The sequence below is a fragment of the Carassius carassius genome, chromosome 24 (assembly GCF_963082965.1).
Source record: "Carassius carassius chromosome 24, fCarCar2.1, whole genome shotgun sequence".
Taxonomy (NCBI): domain Eukaryota; kingdom Metazoa; phylum Chordata; class Actinopteri; order Cypriniformes; family Cyprinidae; genus Carassius; species Carassius carassius.
The window spans coordinates 26,641,290-26,664,311 of NC_081778.1; the positions used below are offsets into that span (position 1 = coordinate 26,641,290).

General features: G+C 38.1%; 1 protein-coding gene across 1 annotated transcript; it reads right to left on the reverse strand.

The window, feature by feature from the left end:
* Positions 1-1,742: 1,742 nt before the first annotated feature.
* On the reverse strand, positions 1,743-14,460 carry LOC132103315 (beta-1,4-galactosyltransferase 3-like). The gene is made up of 6 exons (XM_059508318.1): positions 13,587-14,460; positions 9,882-10,117; positions 5,071-5,258; positions 4,412-4,534; positions 3,405-3,509; positions 1,743-3,133 (listed from the first exon to the last, which is right to left on the reverse strand). Exons 1-6 carry the CDS (start codon positions 13,843-13,845, stop codon positions 2,968-2,970), a joined length of 1,077 nt encoding a protein of 358 aa, XP_059364301.1. The 5' UTR covers positions 13,846-14,460; the 3' UTR covers positions 1,743-2,967.
* Between the last annotated feature and the right edge of the window lie 8,562 nt (positions 14,461-23,022).

The following is a 23,022-nucleotide window of genomic DNA, read 5'->3' on the forward strand; positions in this document are numbered from 1 at the left end:
AAAGGTATTTTGGAATTAAAATTTGGAAGACAAAGCTCTTATGGATTAGCATCCTTAAAAACTTTCAAACAAGGCCTTTTAAAATACTCCATATTGGATCACACATGCTTAAATTTAAATTCAATTATATTATTTTGTTTCTGAAGGGGTGTAAAGAGTTTTAAAGCTGTAGTTTAATTCATTCTGCAACTGTTTTGTAATTACAAAATCAATAAGGTCCTATAAGAATTGCACAAATCTCAAAATCATACCAGTAACCAAACACAAGAGACATGTAGAACATGAACATTTGTTTTATTAAATAATCATAAGGCCACTATGAAGTGTGCAGACTTCTTAAAGAGAAACAAATGCCCTTTGTTCAGAGCACTGCCCACTGAAGAACTCCAGATTACTGACACCAGAGAGATAAGGCACATTTAGAAACATCGGATCCATCACCCCACCTCAGTAATGTGCAGCCTGTAATCTGTACATATCAAACTATATCATTCACGGCTGATCAACAGAGTTTTATAAGTACCTTCTATGATGGCAATGTGAATAGCTATCAATTATAAATTCTCAATGTGAAGAATAAACATCTCGTGTCAACCTTTACATCCCAAAATAAATCAAAAGTGTTTACAGGTGATATTCTCTGATCCAACAGATTTATGTAAAGGACAGATTTAATTAACCGGACCATTAACGACCACCTTAAGCTTTCATTAAAAAAAAAAAAAAAAAAAAAAAAACCTACTACTGTTAAGCAAAAAGAAAAGAAAAAATACCAACAGCATACCAACTAGTAAAGAGGGGAGCAATACCTCCACCGTTCACACTCAACACAGAGAACAGCAGCATTAGAAAAACAATGTATGACAATGTATGATCTCATTATCATAAACAGGTATTTGAGATTCACCTATCCACAAGATCTGTCTGAAGCATCTGTGTATCTGGTGACTGGACTGTCAAGAGAGTTAGTTTCACCACGAGACTTAACAATGCAGAAGACATTTAAAAAGTAAGACAGGAACAAGGCATGGCAAATACAAGGTTAACATTACCCAGGGGGGCCATGATTCAGTCTAATTTTCAGAACTGATACTTCTCCAAATTCATGAATGCATTTTTAAATATGAAAGGTGTGAAACAAAACCAATTTCTTTTGAGGACTGAAAGAATTGACCTTTTTTTTCGATACCAAATGGGTCTCATTCATGGACAATGAGCAAAACAAACTGTGTAAATTGTTCGTAACCATTGGTTGCACTGAATGTAATAGTTTTATGACTGTAAGTGTGTACAATTAAACGTAAATGTATGCAAGAGTGGTTTTACAAATATTAGCGCATTCAACTAAAAGCAATAGCTCACGTTTATGAATGTTGGCGCATTCACTGCACTGCTACAATTTAAGATTGGTTTGTGAGCAAATTTAATGCAGCACCCTACACAAGTATGGTTTATGATTGCATTTGATTTATTACTTCCAATTGACACAAGAATGATTTTATAAATATTAGGGCATTAAATTTAAATGCAACAATTTATCTAAAAATGGTTTTACGAAAATTAGCATTTAATTTAACTTCATACAACAATTTACATAAGAATGGTTTTAAAGTTAGCGTATTTGATTAATCACACCATTTTATATAAGACTGATTGTAGCACATCTGTTTCAAAGCAACTATGTAGAAATGGTTTTGTGAACCAGGTGTTTTCAAATCAATGCCACAAATATTTTACAGATCTTCTTAGCTCATTTTATTCAATGGGACAATTTACTTAATGTTTTTATAAACGGTTTATGCTTGTGTTTTTATAAAGCTGAAAGTCTTTATTAAAAGCATGCATAACAAGCTAAGTACATTTCTAGGAAATATCATTGAATGATCAAATGCTGGACTCTATATGGGACTCTATATGGGAATATGGGGCAAAAACAAAGAGACTTCCAAAGTATATGCTTTTCACCAAGCCATCCAAATGGACACAACACAATGCACTCTTCACTGATATGACATTCTCTGACCAAAAGGAGAATTACACCTACATTCAACAAACCTAATGCCTAATCCAAAGCAAACCGCACACAACCAACCAATCATAAAAAAAAAGAAAAAAATAATGCAGATAAAATAGAGTGTGTTGGGTAAATCGTGAAAATGAGGCAGCGCATTGATTAGAAAAGCCAGTATTATTACCAAGATAACCAAAGGCAAGTATGACAATAAAAAAAGAAGAGAAAAAGGCGAACATCAGTATATGTAGAGTGGTTATTACTACCAAAGAGGCCAGTTATTTACTTGAAATGGAAGATATATAGCAAAATATCACTCCACCCACCTGTATAGCAATACAGTACATAATCAAAAGTACTAATTTACTGAACAGGAAATGCACCAGACTCACAGAGTAGTGCAGCAAATAACGTTGCTTATGTAGTTGATCGGCATGCTTCACTTTTCCCCTCACGTGGCAGAAAACTAATTTTACCCCTCCTAAAGAGTCGGCCTGACCCAGTGCAACACGTCAACCAATGGGTGGCCGTTAGTCATTATAAGAGAAATGTAAAGAGAGAATGCAGCTTGATTCTAAGGCAACAGAGGTTTTTCAGTGGTGCCTATAGACACAGAGGATACATGAAGTGTCTGTCAGGAAACACATCCTTCCTACGGAGTCTGTGAAGCGGTCAGTGTGTGGACCAGAATGGCATCCTGACTTATAAAGTGAACCAGTGAGCACAGGATCAGAATGTCAAACTTTGGAGAAAAAGAGCGCGAGAGAAAGGACAGAGAATCATGGGATCACTAGATGGCACCGCTATTACAGAGAAAAACAGAAGGTCTGTGGAGCAGTAAAGGCATGATGTCCCATGAATTCACTAGCCATGTGCATGTGGGTGAAGTCTTCAGGCAGTGTGGCATTGGCGCTAAGACTTGTGCCTCTGGGATCCACAAGAATGCTGGGAGTCAGCTAAGAAGCAGCTTTTTTTTTAGGCGGGTGCAGGCCTGCCTCTGTGCCAATGTTGACTGTGATGTTGGTGTAAAGAGGCTGGTAATCCCGGGATACGATCTCATACTCCAACGTATTCATACCGTCTTGTTTCCACGTATGCCGGGTCTTGGCCAACATGTTAAACCTGCATGAGAGGAAACAGCTTGAACAGAGGAAGTTCTAGGAGAGGATGCTATCATATGTTAAAGACAAAATGTGTAAAAGTGTCGTCATATTTAACACTGTTCTGTGAATTTTCACGGTCAAAATGCAGTCATTTCAATAGGAATCCACACAACTGGGATTGCACCTTTATAATGTTAATGTGCGGATTTCACAATAAAAAAAGCTACTGAAAGACGTTCTGTCATCATACGTTGTTGTCCATCATTCAGATGGTTGTCAGGTGATTCTACCTTTTGGGATTCACTTCATTGCCTTTGTCTTGCTTGTGTTTGATCATCTTATATCGGCCCACTTTTAGAGACGGACGACTGATTAACATTCCTCCAAGTGAGACCCTGAGAAGATGAAGGAAGTTTGAAAGCGTTACAAAAAAGCAGAAGGCGACTCAGGATTGGGTTGGGAATAAATTTGAGAAATTGGTTCCCTTTCAACTAATTAACTGAATTGGTACCGACTCACAGGAAGCTGCACTGCAATTTCAATCTGAATAAAATTAAGTGAATTTCTCTACAATCAAATTCTAACAAATTCAGCACAAGTAATGCATTCTAGGAAGTGAGGCGTTATTTAACTCTGGTCCACAAAAGTTCATTTAGTAAATGTGATAAAATACACTAACATTCAAAAGTTTGGGGTAAGATTTTTTTTCCTTTTGATGTTTATTCAGCAAGGAAGCATTAAAATGATCAAAAATGAAAACATTCATATCCAGTTTTTAAAAAATATATAGTTTTCCACCTTGATTATTGATAAAAAAAAATGTTTCCTGAGCACCAAATCAAACTTTTGAACACAAATGTATACAAGCTAAATACAAATTATTATATTATAAAAAAAATTTTTTTGCCAAGCCATTTCAAGACTTCGGCAAATAAAGTATCACCTATATGAATTGTACAGCATAACTACACAGTACATTTTATATATATTTTATTGGATCCTTTGCATGTGGCCTAGCTTGTGAGCCATGACTCAGCGATAATTTTAGCAAACATCAGAGCACACGATCCACCTCTAGAAAGCAGACAGTAACACTGTCAGATGTGACACTCTAGCTTTGAACTAGAGAAGCTAGAAAAGACAGGTGGTTCATGGCCAGCTGTGTCACAAAGACAGATCTCCTCCCACACAGACCTCTCCATTGATCCACACACACACACACACACACACACACACCTTCTGTGCACACACTCAACCCCTCCAAAGCAAATAAACAAGATCCCCCATGCTCACTCACCGGACACCAATGTCATCGTCCTCACCACCCCAGCCCCAGTAATTGTTTGGGAAACCATTCATTTTGAGGTACTGAACAGGGGTCACAGCCGATACTCCTCCAAAATACATCTTATAAGGCAACCTGATTGATAACAGACAGGAGAAATGCACAATATAAATGTAAAATAATTCATACTTTTAAATCACTTCAGTTCAGTGTCATATGTGTTTTTGGTTTGTGACCGTTTATTCAACTAGAAGCATTTTACTGTTACATGAGTTTGTTTTTATTACAGATTTTACCTTTTCGTTGTTTGAAGGTCGCAGTTATACATTCTTGGAGACCTCTTATGCCATCATTTATCTTTGCTACTTTTTAAAATGCTGTTAATAGATTTTGTGTGGAATTTAATCAAAAATATAATTAAAATGTTACATTTTTAGTGTACATACTTCATTATAAGATTTAAGCTAACGGAGAATTGTTTATAGGGCTTGTATATCATTGCTCTTTTGTTGATTTTGATTGCTTCAATTGTCACTTTGGATAAAAGCATCTGCTAATTGACTAAATGTAAATAGTTTATCATGCATATGGGCATAATCTATGTGCAAGTAAAGTAAAATGCATGCAAATTAAGTCAAATGAAACGCAGCTAGAGAGCGGGCAGAACTGACTTGTAGCCAAATTTGTCCATGGCAATGGCAGCGTGTTTGGGGTGAGCATCACAGATGTAGGTGTTGCGGTCGTCCTCGGGAATGAGGTCCACATCATGAAAGAAGAGACAGTCCCAGTCCTCTTCCCTCATGGCTTCACGAAATCCCACGTTCATCAGCTTTGCTCGGTTAAAGGTGTAATTACCAGCCTACACACAGAGTGTTATTGTTATTGAACAATTCTTAATGATGATAACCTAATTTATAGCATCTAAAAACTAATAAAATCCAGTTACAGAAATACTGATAAAACAAAACATACAAACTCAGCTGTGCAATCCTCCTAAGAACCAGAAAACAAGTTGAGAATTTTTTATGTCACTACATTGGTTGGAGCAAAGAAACAAACGGATAAAATACATTTTTGAAGAAAAAAAAAACAAACAAATTTTATTCATATCTTATTCTATGTACTTTAGAGGATGCCAGGACTAAGCTTTTCAGTCATGAAAAGGCATGTATAGGCAAAAACAACATTTAATTTTTTCATTCACCAATAATTTTTTAGGTTTAAGGCTATTTAGCCAAACTTTGTAAAGAGATGATTCTTAACCATGTTATGAAAGATACAGAATGATTTGATATAGGCTACTACTGTATCATAAATTGGTATTCTCATTCTATACAAATCTATCCATACATTGCATCTAATTTGCATATTAATGTATCCTTGGAGCAAACCATATTGAAAAAAAGAAGTATAACATGGGAGTAATAATGTGGCATTCTTTTCATAAAAGAATATCTAATATTTCAATATTGAAATATTAATCTACATTTTATAGAGATGTAACAATTTACTCAACTCAAGATTCGAGTCGATTCACGATTTTGATTTCACAATTTGATTTTCCTCACGATTCTCTTAACAAAATTAGACAATGTGTCATTTTATTAGGCTATTGCTGCACGTTTCTTTGTGAAATTGAAATATGACAAAGTTAAATTGAAATTGTAAAACAAACCCCAAATCAAATAAATCTCTTAATATGAACAAACTATGGCTTTGTCTGTGCTCTTTCCATTTAAAATTAGAGGCAACCACTGGATTTTAATCATGATCCAACTGAAGAGTAGTTTTTAATCTAAATTAGACTGTATAATTAAGACATTAAGCAAAAACAGAATGGTCTCACTTTAGTTTCATGAAACTATAAGCTACTATATAACTGCACTGAACGAAACAGCAGACGAGCTGAATGAGGCTCAGTTTCAATCTCTGACAGCAGGAGCTGCTTATGAACACTACTTTAATATGCATTGTTCAGAGGCAAGATGAAAATAAAATAAAGACAGTCAAAATCAGTAATTTTTAAAGAACAAGGAGAAGGCGTTTATGATCAAACCTCCGAAAATTTCATATCTCTAAAAAGCCCTGGATGTTAAACTGTGGCATGTAGGGTCTCGGAGAAATTCACTAAAATATAAATGTCCTCTATAGAGGACAAAAGTCTATGCCTGGGTCCCAATATTTAGAAAATTTTGAATTCTTTTGCTTCAGTGTTTTATATAATTAATTGCAATATTTTAATTGTAATTTTATGTAAAAGTTTAGTAATTTTGTTGTGTGCTTTTGTTATTTTTAGTAGTTTTTAGTAGTCTACAGTTGTTATAGTTTTATTTCAGTTTTAGTTTTAGATATTTTAGGACAGAGTTAAAATAATTTTGTTTATTATTATTTTAGTTTTATATAGTTTAGTTAACTTTTAATCAATTTAAACCATCCTTGCTGAATGAAAGTGTTTTACATGTATATTTTTATATACACGAGTCAAACTGAATTACAACAGGACAAAAACTGTGACCAAATTAGGGCTGCAACTAACGATTATTTTGATAATCGATTAATCTGTCGATTATTTTTACGATTAATCGGTTTATGTACTTATATTTTAGTTTTTTCCATTTTTTCCCCCAAGTAAATTATTAATAAATGGTCTTTATCCTTCAGCATAGATTTTTAAGAGATTTTAACCATTTTGCACTGTCATATCCTCATCAAAAATATACCTGGAGTTGTTTTATTGTGTTAGTAATCCTTTGTCGAACTCTTCTGCAATCAGAACACTGACCCATACTCTAGCAAATTTCACAAGGAGATTTAAAATAATGTTTTCACCATGTCAGTCCTTAGACCTCCTAAAGTAGTTTAACATCCCGAACAAAGCTCATTAAGGAATCTTTCAGAACATATTTTCACGAAGAATAAGGATAAAACAGAATAAAATTGCAGTGCATTGTATTTTATTATTTACTGGAAAACAGCTTTATAGCTTTTGCTGTGAAATTGTAAACAATCCTTCGAATAAAGTGCCAGTGGCATGAAACCTGAATGGAACTCACAATTTAAAGTAAAATCCATCAGAAGGTTGTCCAGAAAAAAAAATTGGACAGTCACACACAAAAAACCTGCTGTGTGAAAAAGAGCAGTGAATACTTAGAAAAAAAGTGCATTTCAAATATCTTTAAACATTTACCTCTCTCATTCAGTCATAATTAGGCTGCACGACTGAATTTTGAACTGGTAAACGACAAACTGATCATAGAACATGTTTGTAAAGCTTTAAATGTTAACTGTTAAAAAGCAATGTTATCAGCTTTTACGACTAAACATTTGCAAACAACATTGTACTGGAGAATCTGCACAAATGAAAGTCTTAGGGGCCGTTCACAAATCGCGCCTAAAAACGCGTGGGAAACGCTAGGCGCGCCGCTTTCTCCTCCTTTCCAAAGCGCTCGTGCAGAAGCGCCCCTGAGGCGTCTGCCTTTGCTAAGCAACCATGACGTGTTCTCTCCTTGAAGACGCGGAAATTTCAGCAAAGGATAAATGGATTTGCAGCTCAAAAAATCGCTTGCAGTAGCTCTGCTACTAAATTTATTTCAAAATGGAAATCCATATACAACTATGATCAGCTGTTCCTTTCATCTTGACTGAGCTTTTAACGTTGTTACGGGAAAGGATGAAGCTGATTGGTTAGTTCTTGTCACATGACCCGCGATGCGCTTGCAGCATTCTGAAAAGTTGAGATGTTTTTAACTCGATGCGGTGCGGTGTTGGAAATAACGAACTTGCGCGCGCAAAAGACGCAATATGTGAACGTCCCCTTAAACAGTTCAGTAGTGCAGAGTTTACAGGTTACTCTTCTTTTTTGAAGGCTCAAAGTAAAGTACTCCCAGGGTGCTTCTCAATTCTTATTTGTGCATCCTCGTTTCCTCTCCTCGCTTCCTTTCCTCGCGTCTCAGCTCCGCCCCCTGTAGGATGCGAGGGAAGGCTGCAAGGAAAAGACGCGAGGACGGAGGGATCGAATGAAAGCTTTTTTTACACATTGGAATCCTTGATCACTCGAGCGTCACTTCGTTGCGTCATCAGCAGCGCTCAGAGGATCTGCCCTCATGTTGTTGAAATTTGTTTATTTAAGAAATTCATAATAAATAATAATAAAGAAAGATACCCTGTTGAAATATGTGAGGTGTGTGGTTTATATAAACTGCAAAAGTAAAGTAGAAATCAAAATTATTGTGACCGATGTGAAGGGGGAGGAGAATTTATACGTGCGTCACGTTTTAGTCGATAAAACTCTTCCGCATAGGATGCACCTGTGTATCCTCGCTCATGACTCCTCTGGAAGCCTCCTCACTCCTCGATCCTCGACTCCTCGCGGTGCAATTAGAGAATTGAGATGTCCTTCAAGATGGCTGAGCTCGATCGGTTTCCGGGTCATAGGATAGAGGACGGAGGAGAGAGGAGACGAGGAGGGATATTGAGAAGCACCCCCAGTCTCCCACATCCCGCTAAATGCTGCAGAGACGCTGTTCGGGAAGCACGTGACATAAAACGAGGCCAGCTATTGGCTATTCGCTACTTCTCCTGCTGTACTGGCTGAGTAAAACCTCCGGTGGCTCATTACTGCCACACTTTGATCACCGCAGATTTGAAATATGCACGAAATGAGCCGCTTACGGCAAATAAAAGTTATTTAGCAACGAATCGATGACTAAATTAGTTGACAACTATTTTAATAATCGATTTTTATCGATTAAATCGATTCGTTGTTTCAGCTCTAGACCAAATAAAAGTAGGATTTCAATCTCACTGAGCTTCGCAATTCAGCAAAAACAAATCCGAGCAACAATGCAACTCAAATCTCTGCAGAAATTTCTGAGCAGCGATTGACGTGTCAGAGTTGAGTTGAACAGGTTTGCATCTTGATCTACAGGATAAAGTGATTAAAACTGACAGGAAACAGCAGGAGGCACAGCTGAGTTGAACTATAATACAGCTGCATATTTAATATACAACCAAGCAACAAATTCATCTTTGTACAATATGTGAAACTATGAGAGCATGGTCTAAAATTAAGACCCAGCAGGTGCCAACTGTCTAAGAATAAAATTTGCTTTGGCAACCAAATAAAATAGACAATGTATGGTTTAATCTAGGGTTTAGCGTAAGAATGATAGTCTAACCTTTGTTGACTAGAGTGAATCAAATGACAAAAATACGAATCATCTAGTAGAGGAAAGAGCAGATATTTCTCAGAAAAATGTGTGACTAACAGTTTACTAGAAAGTTTTTTTTTATTCGTTGTCATACTTCCTTTAAGTGGCAACACTCAACAAGATGAGGAACAAACTTTTGCTGTCATTTCATTGATAGACTCAAAATACAATTCCATGTCCAGCAAGCAATATTTATAAACAGTAAATAGTTTTCAGTGAGATAGATTTTAAGTTACCTTAAGTTACACCACAATAACAGGCTGCAGACACACCTGGTGAATGATATAGATGCCATAGTTGAGCTGCTGACGCTGTAGGAAGGGGTGCAGATAGTAGAGGAGGAACTTGAGGTGCTGCTCCCTATTTCTGTGGGGAATGATTATTGCAGTGCGGTGGCGAGCCTCACAGTTTGGCGGCCTATAACGCCCTCCACGGACAACAAGTGGATTCTTTCTCTCCACCTCAGCAAGCGAAAGCCCAGAGGGAAAAGTGACATGAATTGGTCCACCTGAATATGTAAGTAAAGAGTGTGTAAACAGGAATATTTACTTGATTAGGTTAAAGGGTTAGTTCACCCAGATAGCAAAATTATTTAATTAATAACTTACCCTCATGTTGTTCCAAACCTGTAAGACCTCCGTTTATCTTCTGAACACAGTTTAAGATATTTTAGATTTAGTCCAAGAGCTCTCAGTCCCTCCATTGAAGCTGTGTGTATGGTCTACTGTCCATGTCCAGAAAGGTAAGAAATACATCATCAAAGTAGTCCATGTGACATCAGAGGGGCAGTTAGAATTTTTTGAAGCATCGAAAATACATTTTGGTCCAAAAATAGAAAAACTATGACTTTATTCAGCATTGTCTTCTCTTCCGTGTCTGTTGTAAGAGAGAGTTCAAAACAAAGCAGTCTGGATATCCGGTTTGCGAATGAATCATTCAGTTCACCAAATCAAAATTAATCGTTTTAAACGGTTCGCATCTCCAATACGCATTAATCCACAAATGACTTAAGCTGTTAACTTTTATAATGTCGCTGACACTCCCTCTGAGTTCAAACAAACCAATATCCCGGAGTAATTCATGTACTCAAACAGTACACTGACTGAACTGCTGTGAAGAGAGAACTGAAGATGAACACAGAGCCGAGCCAGATAACGAACAAAAGACTGACTTGCTCACGAATCAAGAACCGGTTGCATCGGTTTTCGGATCACCAGTAGTTCTTTCGGACAGTTCGATTCAATAAACCGGTTGAAGAAAACGGTTCACCAGTTCTTTTGCGCTCGACGTAATGGCGTCATTTGCGATGATTTCCCTTGATTCAAGCCTTCGGTTTACCCGCGCTCATAACACTAGCACAGAATCAGTTCAGAATCAATCACCAAAAGAATCAGTTCGGTTCATGCGCTCTGTGTGTCAGTCTGCTTCACGCTGAATCACACATGCGCAGTATCATCAGCTCATCGATTCTTCTTATCTGGCTCGGCTCGGTGTTCTTCTTCAGTTCTCTCTTCACAGCAGTTCAGTCAGAGTACTGTTTAAGTGCATGCATTACTCCGGGATATTGGTTTGTTTTGACTCAGAGGGAGCGTCAGCCACATTAAAAAAAGTTAACAGCTTAAGTCATTCGTGGATTAATGCGTATTAGAGATGCGAACCGTTTAAAATGATTCATTTCGATTTGGTGAACTGAATGATTCGTTCGCGAACCGGATATCCAGACTGCTTTGTTTTGAATTCTCTCACACAACAGACACGGAAGAGAAGACAATGCTGAATAAAGTCGTTGTTTTTGCTATTTTTGGACCAAAATGTATTTTCGATGCTTCAAAAAATTCTAACTGCCCCTCTGATGTCACATGGACTACTTTGATGATGTTTTTCTTACCTTTCTGGACATGGACAGTATACCGTACACACAGCTTCAATGGAGGGACTGAGAGCTCTCGGATTAAATCTAAAATATCTTAAACTGTGTTCCAAAGATAAACAGAGGTCTTACGGGTTTGGAACAACATGAGGGTAAGTTATTAATTACATATTTTTGCTATCTGGGTGAACTAACCCTTTAAGGCATTTGACTTCACTTTAATGAGGTGTAAAAACTCTAAAAAGGAGAAAACATAGTAGATTCACACTTATTTATTTTGACCCACAGGCTGAAAAAAAGTCGTTTCAATAGTTTACTACACATATGAACCAGAATACTTTTGGCATGGCTGGGTTGTATATTTGCAGAAATGACTATGGTTTATGGAAACAAGTATTTATAGTATCTCGTTACAGTATCTTGCTAATACATTAATGGTGACATAGGCGCCGATTTATGTTTTTCTCCGTGGGTGCTCAAGGGCGCACGCAATTTTAAAAATAAAAAAAATAGACTAGGCTATTCAAAAAATATTGCATTTCAGAACCTTAGGCTAATGGACAGCGGCCGATACAAACAAACACAACAGCGTCACTTCTCAAAAATACAAACAGGATTGGAGATGAAAAGTTTAACTGACACGTAACCGCTAATGCGTTTCAGCTTCTTGGGAAATTAATGTTTTGTAAATATTGATTAAAAAACTATTGCGAAAGGACAGCGTTTCCATTAACCGATTGTTGCGACTAAAATAATGAGTTTCTGGGAATGTCTACCTCATTTATGTTTCGAGGTTTCTTTTGATAGTGGCATGGCTTTTCTTTGAGGTTTCGAATCCATTATTCATATAGGCTAAAAAAAATATATTTTTATTTTATGTATTTAACAAAGAACTCGTATTCTGTCCAAAAGTAGGCTACTTTTGTGTCCATTAGTTTTTCCTCTTTTAAACCGTATATAGGCCTATACTTGAGCAGAAAAATGTTCCCATTTAAACCCTGTAACGAACTTTAAGGAGTCTAGGGAATGTACCGTAACATTTACATTTTAACGTACTGCTGGGTATGAAATGAGGTGGAAGAACATGACAGACAAAACTTTGAAAGAGAAAAAATACTGGACGTTTATTCACAAAAAGCCAAAGCCACTAGATCCAGTAAAATAACAATAATAATAATGTGCGCTATGTACAAGGTGAAAATGTAAACAAACAAACAATAAAATGGGAAAAGAACGAAAGCGGCGCCAAAGGAAAGAACAAAATATAAGAAAACAATCCTTAATCTAAACCTAATCTAACCAAAGCAAAATGTAGAAAATAAACCGAAATCTTCAGTGCAATTTTTTTATAACAAATCTGTCCATTTTAGTCTGATTAATGATTAGTGATTACGGAAAGCAGTAAATGATTACATACTCGCACGGCACTGTATAGTGGGGGATGGGACGTTTTCAGAAACACTGTGATTGGTGGATAGGATATGGAACATGCATGTGACTGGTTATGTCACTGTCGCTGACAACAACATAACCAATCACAGTGTGGCAGATGCTTCATAGCGCCAACTGCAATGTTTAATTTTAAATAAATGGTGCTCGGTATTTTCCGTGGGTGCTCGAGCCCCGGAGCACCCACGGTATCGGCGCCTATGAATGGTGATATTGTAGTGTAAAACCTAGATTAGTTATAATCTAGTTATATTAGACCAAAACCCGATTTGACATGCCATCCATGATGATCCATTTTAATTATTTACAGTGTTCCCATATCATTCGACCATTAAATTTTTCATTCCTTTTCCAGTGTTTTTTGAGACTGAGGGGGAAGAACCCAGGAAACCAAAAGTCATAAAATGAATACATTTTAAAACCAGTAAAACAATATAAATACATTTATACAGTTAACACAGTTTTCTGTGTTTTGTCCCCTCAATTACAAAACTAGAATATTTTATATACATACACACTACTATTTTTTCTTTCTTTTCATTAAAAATGTTTTATGATTTTTTTTATTTTTTATGACTAAGATAATGATATGATCTTCCCAATAGTGAGACAGATCAGAAACTTGATCACACACTTCTAAGGGAGCTATCAAACTCACCAGTCAGAGGAGACTGGTTGGGGCAGTAGACCATGTCCTCTTTTTTAACAGGAGGGCCCAAAAGGGAGAGGTTGGCGTAAACATCCGTATGGTTGCGTACACCAACTGTGTGTCCAGTCGTAGAATCCAGCTTTCGGAAAATCCGGAAAAAATATGACACTCTTTTCTGGTACCCCTCTCTAGAAAGAAGAGCCATGACCACTAACTGGACGCCCAAGAACATGATTAGGTAGCGCCATTTGGACTGCAGCGTGTACATGGTGACAGAACTGTTTGAGAGTCTGAGTGAGTTAAGGTAGGATAAGTCTGAGGAACTGAATTCTACGATGGTCTCATTCCTCGTATCTTAGATACTTCAAACTTTTACTCGCATGCAAACAGAAGAAAGTAATGAAACAGATGTGTCTTGGCAGATGGATCAGATATGTGGAGTGGATGTAAACGGTTCGATGAAGCAAAAGGCACTTCAGATGAGACTGATGAAATGGCAAAGGAGAGTTATCATTTATTCTAACAGATCTTCTGCTGCAGGTTGAATTAGATTTGCTCCACTCACTGGTGGTCTTTCAGCTTATTAATTTACAACTCCAAATGGAAACTCCCAGTGATCCTCTGGTGTTTTCATGATTCCGTGATTTAATGAGCTTCCATTTAGCTCCACCAAAGCTGTCAGAACGGAAGGATGTGTCTACTGGCTGAAAGGAAATGGGTTTTGTTCCCAGAGTTTCTCAGCAGCGACGGTCCTCTGAAAGTCTCATGGGGCCTTCAAGGTAAAGTGTGGAAGCCACAAAGGTCCAAAGTATTGTTTTGTAGAGTGTTGGTGTAAGATAGTGAGTATGGATATGCTTCTTGGATATGTAGGAGGGGGAAAACAAAGAGGAGCTATTGTCTCATTCTGTCGTCGTGCAGGAGGAGGGTCCAACACCCTGTCCAATGCCAGGAGTCAGTGTCTGAAAAACAAAGGGGGAGACATGAGGAGCGACCCAGAACAGAGGCTTTGCAATAAGTTTATTTGCTTCCGTACTCCATACCAATTCACTCACATATGTGGACGATCATAAAATAAATACATAGGCCTATATAACTGGTTTATTTATTTAGAAATAGGTTAGAAATACACTACCATTCAAAGTTTGAATTTTATTTATATTTTATTTTTTATAAATGGATTTAAATTTACTTTCAGCAAGGATGCATTGATTTTTATCAAAAATGACAGTAAATACCGTACATTTAATGTTACAAAAAAAATCGGTTTCAAAAAATGCAAATATTAAATAACATTTAAATACTGAAAAATATGTATGACAGTTTCCAAAAAAATGTCAAGCAGCAAAATAGATTAAAACATAATATTATGATAACGTTAAGAAATGTTTCTGAGCACCAAATCAGCATATATGAAAGTTTTCTGATGGATCACGTAAAAATTCAGCTTTTCTGTTACAGAAAAAAAACTATCAAAGTCATTTTAAATTGTATTAACATTTCACAATATTACTGTTTTTGACAATATGTTTGATCAAATAAATGCAGCTTTGATGAACAAAGCTCTTCTATCTCACTGGCCCCAAACTTTTGAACAGTACATTATATAATAATGATAATAATTTATTAAATTATTATTACTGTTGTTGTTGTTGTAGTTGTTGTTGTTGTTGTTGTTAAAAAGGAAAAACAGTTCAAGAAATACTCATGGCCAGGGGTCTCATTTATAAAACTATGCGTAGGATCTTTACTAAAAGTTTACGTGCGCCCAAAAGCCAAAAATGGCGTACGCCAAAAAATATTCCGATTTATAAAACCGTGCGTACGCACACCTGTAAGCAATGTTCCCTTTATAAATCACAGATCACCCGCAGATGTGCGTACGTGAACCAGCCTCATATCCCGCCCTGTACACGCCCATTTTTAACCATAAATAGTCAATGCAAATCACCTCATGATTGCTGATCAGCATGTAAATGAGAGTGGAATCCCATATATACCTGGAAAACTGGCATGCGACCCGCCAATTAATTAATCCAAGAAAGTGAAAACGTGCATTTCTGTTAGCCTAATTTTAATAATGGCGACAGGTGAGAAAAGAGGAAAAAAACGTAATTTCTCAGATACTGAGATTGAAACACTTGTAGGGGAGGTGGAGGCTCGGAAAACTGTGTTATTTGGTGGCCACAGCAGTGGGGTCACTAATAAAAAGAAGCAGTGCGAGTGGCAAAGTATTGCTTCTGCCGTCAATTGTGTCAGTGGGACAGAACGGACAGTTGCAGAATTAAAGAAAAAATGGTCCGACCTGAAGGTATACAAATTTTTTTTTTACCAACATATTACATTTGTGTTTTATTAGGCTATATACCTATATAAATAGCAATATTGATTTTCAAAAAGTTTTATTTACATGTGCTTACAGTATGCAAAATATGTGAAATAAAGATTCTCATTCATTCAAGGTGGAGGCAAAGAGAAAACTGTCCTCCCACCGCCAGAGCGTGGCTGCAACTGGTGGGGGCCCATGTACAGCTGATCTCACATCAGTGGACAGCAAAATCGCGGCTATAATTGGGGAGGTCAGCGTGTGTGGTATTGTGTCGGAAAAGGAGGGAGACACTGACGTGACTGAAACCACAGAGGAGCAAGGTTAAACCGATTTTTAATCATTAACGCTGTACATTTGAGTGTGTGGGGTGATAAATGGATAAATGTTGCCAATTGTTTGTCCTCCAGTCCTTCCGGAGTCTGAAGCTGTAAATGAACAGGAGGTTCAGGGTGAGGGGTTCTCAGATGCAGATGCACAGCGTCCGGCTCAAAGCAGTGCCCCTTCTGCGTCTGGCACGTCCAAAAGTGGTCGGGTACTCACTGACGCAGTCCTGCAGTTACAGCGAGAGACAATAAACGCTGTCAACCGGGTTGCAGATGAGCTACGGCAGATGAGAGAAGTGATGCAAGAAATTGCACAATCATTAAAAGATGCAGTTAAAACATGAACCTTGAGTTTTGTCTTTCTTTACAAACGCCGCATGACATCCTCACGGATTCTTGCACCTCGTTGATATCCCTCTTGTCGGCCAGGGGGCTGTGGCTCGGGGTCGTAATGCTGGGGTAGAGGGAGATCAGGAGGGAGAGGAATACCGTTTCTCAGTGCTATATTGTGCAAAACACCACACGCCCTGACAATCTTGCACACTTTTGCTGGATGGTATAAAAGTCTGCCACCCGAGGCATCCAGAGCACGCCATCTGCATTTCAGGATGCCGATGGCACGCTCCACAACTGCGCGGGCACGAGAGTGGACCTCGTTATAATGAGTTTCCTCTGCGCTCTGCGGGTTTAAAAATGGGGTGAGGAGCCAGCGTCTCAGGGGGTAGCCACTGTCGCCTGCAGGTTATAATTATATTAAAAACAAAATTGTTACAGTTTCTACTTTTTAATATTGTTAAACTCACCAAGAAGCCAGCCATCACGTACTGCGCCTGCATTTAGTCTGTTCCCTACACTGCTATGTGTCAAGATAAAGGAATCATGTGTTGAACCAGGCCAGCGTGCCACAATGTTTGTGAGGGTCATGTTGGAGTCACATATGATTTGCACATTAATAGAATGCACATGCTTTCTATTAACATAAGCAAATTCATTTTCAGATGGTGCCCTTATAGCAACATGAGTGCAGTCAATTGCGCCGATTACATTTGGGAAACCAGACATTGCTGCAAATTGCGTTTTAATTTCGGCCTGTTCTCGCACAGTGTAGGGGAACCTGATGTATCGACTAACCATATTAAGTATACCATTTAAAACGACAGATATTATGGCACTCAGGGACGGCTGTGATATACCAGACCTATAGGGTGAGATGATAGATTCCAATAGAATTATTTCATATACAAAAAGGTCTTAGAGACAAATTTGAGGATTACTTATAGTTTTTTTATATTATTAATTTACCTGTCTGCCAATTCCCGCTGGAAACAGCCGGTTGCCAAGAACCCCAGAGTGGTGAGGACTTGTATTTGGACTGGGATGGCATGGTTCCGGCGTGTTGCCCTCTCTAATACTGGACCCAATTCAGCACATAGATCCAAGAGCACAGCTCTAGGGAATCTAAATCGGCTTATTAGCCAGTCATCATCATGGGCCAGGAAATCATCATGGTCCCTGAAAACTCGTTCTCTCCTTATTCTGCCATTAGCGTAATCCTCCAACAGTGCCAGGAGTGCCATCATGAAGCATTACATACCCGGGTCACCGGAGAATTTATATGTTTCTAGCAAATAGACTGATCGTTAACACCTTGACAAAATCACTTAATTAATTTGTGGGCGAAAATTTAAGACGAAAATGTTATAGTGAACACATGCTTCTTGACGGTTTTGTAATGAACACCGTAATAGTTAGGACCGATGATGAGTAGCGATTGTGCTTCATGACTGTATTTGCAGACTTTGACATTTTATGATATAGGCTATGTACATTAAGGAAAATATTTCCTTTTTACACTGTGTTCTGCAGTTCTCTAATAAAAGGGTATTTCATGCTATTCTGTAGCCTATCACATGTATCGCGCCATGTCCTCCTGTGCTCCCGTTGTGGACAATGTGACTGTAAGGCAGCGCTGATTATTATTTTATTTTACTTTTAATACATTTTGAATTACGTTTGGATTTTACTAGATGTATATAGCCTAAAACAATCGGCACAAATAACACTGTTGGATTTAATCTTCATGATAATGTGGATATAACGTATGAAATGGAGTGAAAATTAAATGTCATTCATTCTTATAATCGTTCTTCTCACATTTATTTTCTACAATCTAACTTCAGTTCACGACCTCACCATCGGTGTCGCCAATTCCCTTTGTCTCCAGAATGTGCGTACGCACGGCTCAAAGTTTGCTTAAAGGTGCGCACATTCTCCCGTCAAGTTTGTTTTTTATAGATCACAACCTTTGCGTGGGAACTGGCGTACGTACGTTTCCAGCCCCGTTTTGTGCGTACGCACGCTTTATAAATGAGGCCCCAGATCATTTCCTCAACTCATTCGACAATGGCAGGTGTGGAAAAAAGTTTATTTTGGACTAGGGCGATATATCTAACGATATGATCATGCGCATCTAGTCAGTAAATCTGGTTCTGTGGTACCGCTAAATCGCCATCACCTGCTTTCAAATGGAGCGGCATTTAATAGACAGAGCCGTAGATCACTTACCAGCTATGCAATATCGTGTTCATTATCGAAGGCAATTCATCTGGGATAATGAACACGATATTGCGTAGCTTGTAGGGCTGTGCGATATGGACAATTTTTTTTTTTTTTTTGATACATTTTGTGATTTCGATTTTAATCACGATTTTGACACACACAGACATGCTTTACAGTATAAATTTGAAACATATTTCCAAAAGAAAACCAATGAGAGCTTTATCAAAAAGTTCTAACATGTCTCTAGAACAGACTTAAATCAAAATAATCACTAAGTAAAGATATCAAACAAAATCTAGACATATGGCAAAAAATTATAATAAAAAAATAAAATAAAACCCGTGTTCAGGGATGTTTTGTTTGTCATGCATTGGTCATTAAGCTCACTGTAGCGGTGCCTCAGGTGTTATATGTTTTGCCCAATGTTCACACGTACTCCGTCTGCAGTGCGTATACAATAAGTCATGTGTATGCGGTTCAGAAGCAGCAACGAGAGCGTATTATTGTAACGCGAAAGCACATTAAAATAATGCACGAGCGCGAATCTATCTGCTTGCAAGCAGATTTCCTTTGCTCTGTTAACAAAACCAGATGCGCGTGCTCAGATCATAGACTATATAAGGCTCAGATACACGCTGCCTTACAACGTGTCTCCTCTCGCTCAACCTGTGTCCTGTGCACTCACAACTCTCTCTGTGCTAATGCGCAAGATATTAAATCTTTTCGCACCTTTCTATTTATAACCTTTTCTGTTCTCATCTTTTTACCGCGTGCAGTGTGAACGTTCTGATCCGTTAACATGGGCTCGGAAAAAAAAGGCTACGCATCACAGACAGAGTGTGTAAACCTGGAGTTAGGCATATGCCCAGTCTGCTCTGTTCTCGCGCTCCACTTAGGTACGCTGCATCCTGATTGGTTCAGATAACATTCTGCAGGAGGACGGGGCTGTGGAAAATCGTGCTATAAAGCGATTTAGAAATCGCACACACTCAAACCGCGATTTTATTTTGATTTCGATTAATCGCACAGCTTGTCAGTGATCTACGGCTCTGTCACAGCTTGTCAGTGATATACGGCTCTGTCTATTAAATGCCGCTCCATTTGAAAGCTGGTGATGGCAATTTAGCGGTAATCACGGAACCAGATTTACTGACTAGATGCGTATGATCATGTCGTTAGATGTATCGCCCAGCCGTTTTTTGGACCCTGTGTACAACCACTGGAGAGCAAACACTACCAGCTTGTGTCACTCCTCCGTCCATTCCTCTAAAATTTGTTTAGACGAATAAAGCCTGCACTTGGTTCCAAGATGGCTGACTTCCCAGACACAGGCCTTGTCCAAGGGGAAGGAGGCAAACACCCTCAGCGGGAACGGGAAGGCAAGAACTCTGTAATTCCTAAAAGCCACATCGCTCCTGCTGGGAATTCTGTCCCACCACCAACAGAATCATTCGCTAGAAAAAGAGACCTGAGGCTTCAAACAAGTGTCATTTAATCTGCCTGACACAGTCTGGTGGATCTGTGCTTACAAATCAATTACAGCTCATTAAAACCACCACTCACAGGCCAATGATCCTAATCTGGGGAATAGCGCAGGGATTGGTGGATTGGCACGAAGGGAAGATGAGGAGACACATCTTCTCTTACTAATCTCATCTTCAGTTGATCACAGATCACAGAGAGGAGGCTAAAGACAGAGGCATTAAGGGCAAGGCTGGCGGAAATGCTGTAAATGACATCTTTTCACCGTGGTTAATGAGGTCAGAGAGCTTAAGATTTGGCTTTATGCTCACTAACACGCACATTCTGTCTCGACCTATTAGGATAGACCTTAAAAGTAATATCTGGAGTTATTTTTTTACTCAACTTTCTACTTAATGTCTATTGACTATATGGCAAAATGTAGATTATCATAGACAATCACTTAAAAAAAAAGGATTGGGATGGGCAAATATTTTTGACCGCCACCACAATAAACTTTTCAAGTGTTTCCAAATTTGATCTTTTTAAAAGCTAAATTTACATCGTGGTGCATCTCTAAGAAAGACATCTGATTGAGGTCAGAAGAAACCCAAAACCAACTACATTGACAAAAGGACAGTCAGTAATGACACTGATATGGTTTTATGACACAAGCACACAAAACATGCTCCATTTTGAGATTTACATAAATAAATGATAAGTTTCAGTTCAGGAAGTCAAATTCATTGTTGACTCAATAACTGCTGAATCATTCAGTGAAGGATACATCATACTGATTCAAAGCAGTAATCCTTTTATTTTTTGATCTCCTTTAAAAATTTATTATTATGAATTCCATACAGAGCCAGTAAACTAACAAAGACGGAGAATAGGAGCTCTATGTGCACTCAAACACTGATGTTTTTCAGCGCAGTTAAAATAAACATCTTACACACTGTCAAAATAAAAGTTCAACACATCGACTAAACAGAAAAACTTATCTGCCAATGTGGTAATTTAAAATCTTTATGTTGCTTTAAAGATGATGCTTTATCATAATATGTCACCCAGGGGTCCAAACTGCGACTAAAACGGTCGCAATTGCGACCATAAATATTAAAATGCGAGTAAAGTTTTTGCTGAGGTCGCCACTGGCGACTAGGCCTATGTATTTACATGTTATCTCTTAAAAAATTGCATGTAATGGCTTTTTTCCTGATTGTTTTGCATTCACATCTTTTGTTATGCTCGCGCATTGAGAGAATGCGCATCGAAGTTTTAGTGGGAAAAAGAGTTTTAAACAGTCCTCATCTGCCGCGCAGCAGCGCTGACACACACCTGATAAACGCGCGCGCGAGAGAGAAATGATGGAGACTTGAAGAGAAAGTGCAGAAAAACAGCGTCTATTTCGTTCATAACTTGAACAAACTACAACAGGTAAAGCTGTCTTCTGTGTGGATATTGCCAATATCGTTAACAGTTCTCGTTTATAATCATAAGGCTTCTTCTTAACAAGATCTCAGTCCATGCTGTGTTCTGTTAATGCATGAACTTCATTATTTGAAGTGCACTTGCCGTCCAGTAATCGCAAAAAGCTTTGTGCTTTGTTACTTTTTAATTTACAAAGTATCAGCTTTAAAATTATTCCAAATTCATAACAAAATTCAAACAATAAATACAGTTTTGGTGCTCTTTAAGGGGCCGTTCACATATCGCGCCTAAAAACGCGTGGAAAACGCTAGGCGCGCCGCTTTGATTTTTTTCCAAAAGCCTTCAGGCTCTTGCGCTCCTGAGGCATCTGCCGTTGCTAAGCAACCATGACCTGCTCTCTCCATGAAGACGCGTAAATTTCAGCAAAGGATAAATGGATTTGCAGCACTAAAAATCGCTTGCAGTAGCTCTGTTACTAAATTTATTTAAAAATGGCTATCCATATACAGCTATGGTCAGCTGTTCCTTCATCTTGGCTGAGCTTTCAACGTTGGTACTGGAAAGGATGAAGCTGATTGGTTGGTCCTTGTCACGTGACCTGCGGTGCGCTTCCGGGATTCTGAAAAGTTGAGATGTTTTTAACTCGATGCGGTGCGGGCACGCCTGGAAAAAAACGAGCGCGTCGCTTCCATTATGAGCACACACGCATACCGCGCGTCTACATTTGAAATAACGAACTTGAGCGCGCAAAAGACGCGACATGTGAACGGAAGCGGCAGGCGTGATCGCGAGTACTGAGTAGTGCCTCAGTTCAAGCAGCACGTGATCATACCTTGCTCTTTACTACTAGAGTACATAATGAACATGAATTAACATCAAACGGTAGGCTATTTTATAAGAGATTCTACAGTACAACACTTTCAAACTGCGGAAAACGTGTAAAGCTTGTAAACATTGCAACGTAATATTAACCTCAGTAACCTTTCGGTGTCCATAAGCTCATCCGTCAGCTAGAAAAATAACTATAAAGCAGAGCATTTTGCTATATTTATGAGCTATTGAATTTTAATATTTTTACTTAACCTGTTGTCTACATGATTCAACTCCTCCTATAAAATTTAATTTTACTAATTAGTAAAAGTTAAAATGTAAAATAAATAATTTAAATGAAACGCATAAAACATGTTTATTCTGTGGCACCTAAAAAAATAATTTGGCACCTAAGTTTTTTTCTTATAGGAGCCAATGGCTCCTTACTCGTTTTTTTTGTTTGGAGCCCTGTCACCATATTTGAACTACAACTCAAATCTGATGATCTCTGTAGTAGAGGTTTTCACGGGTCCAA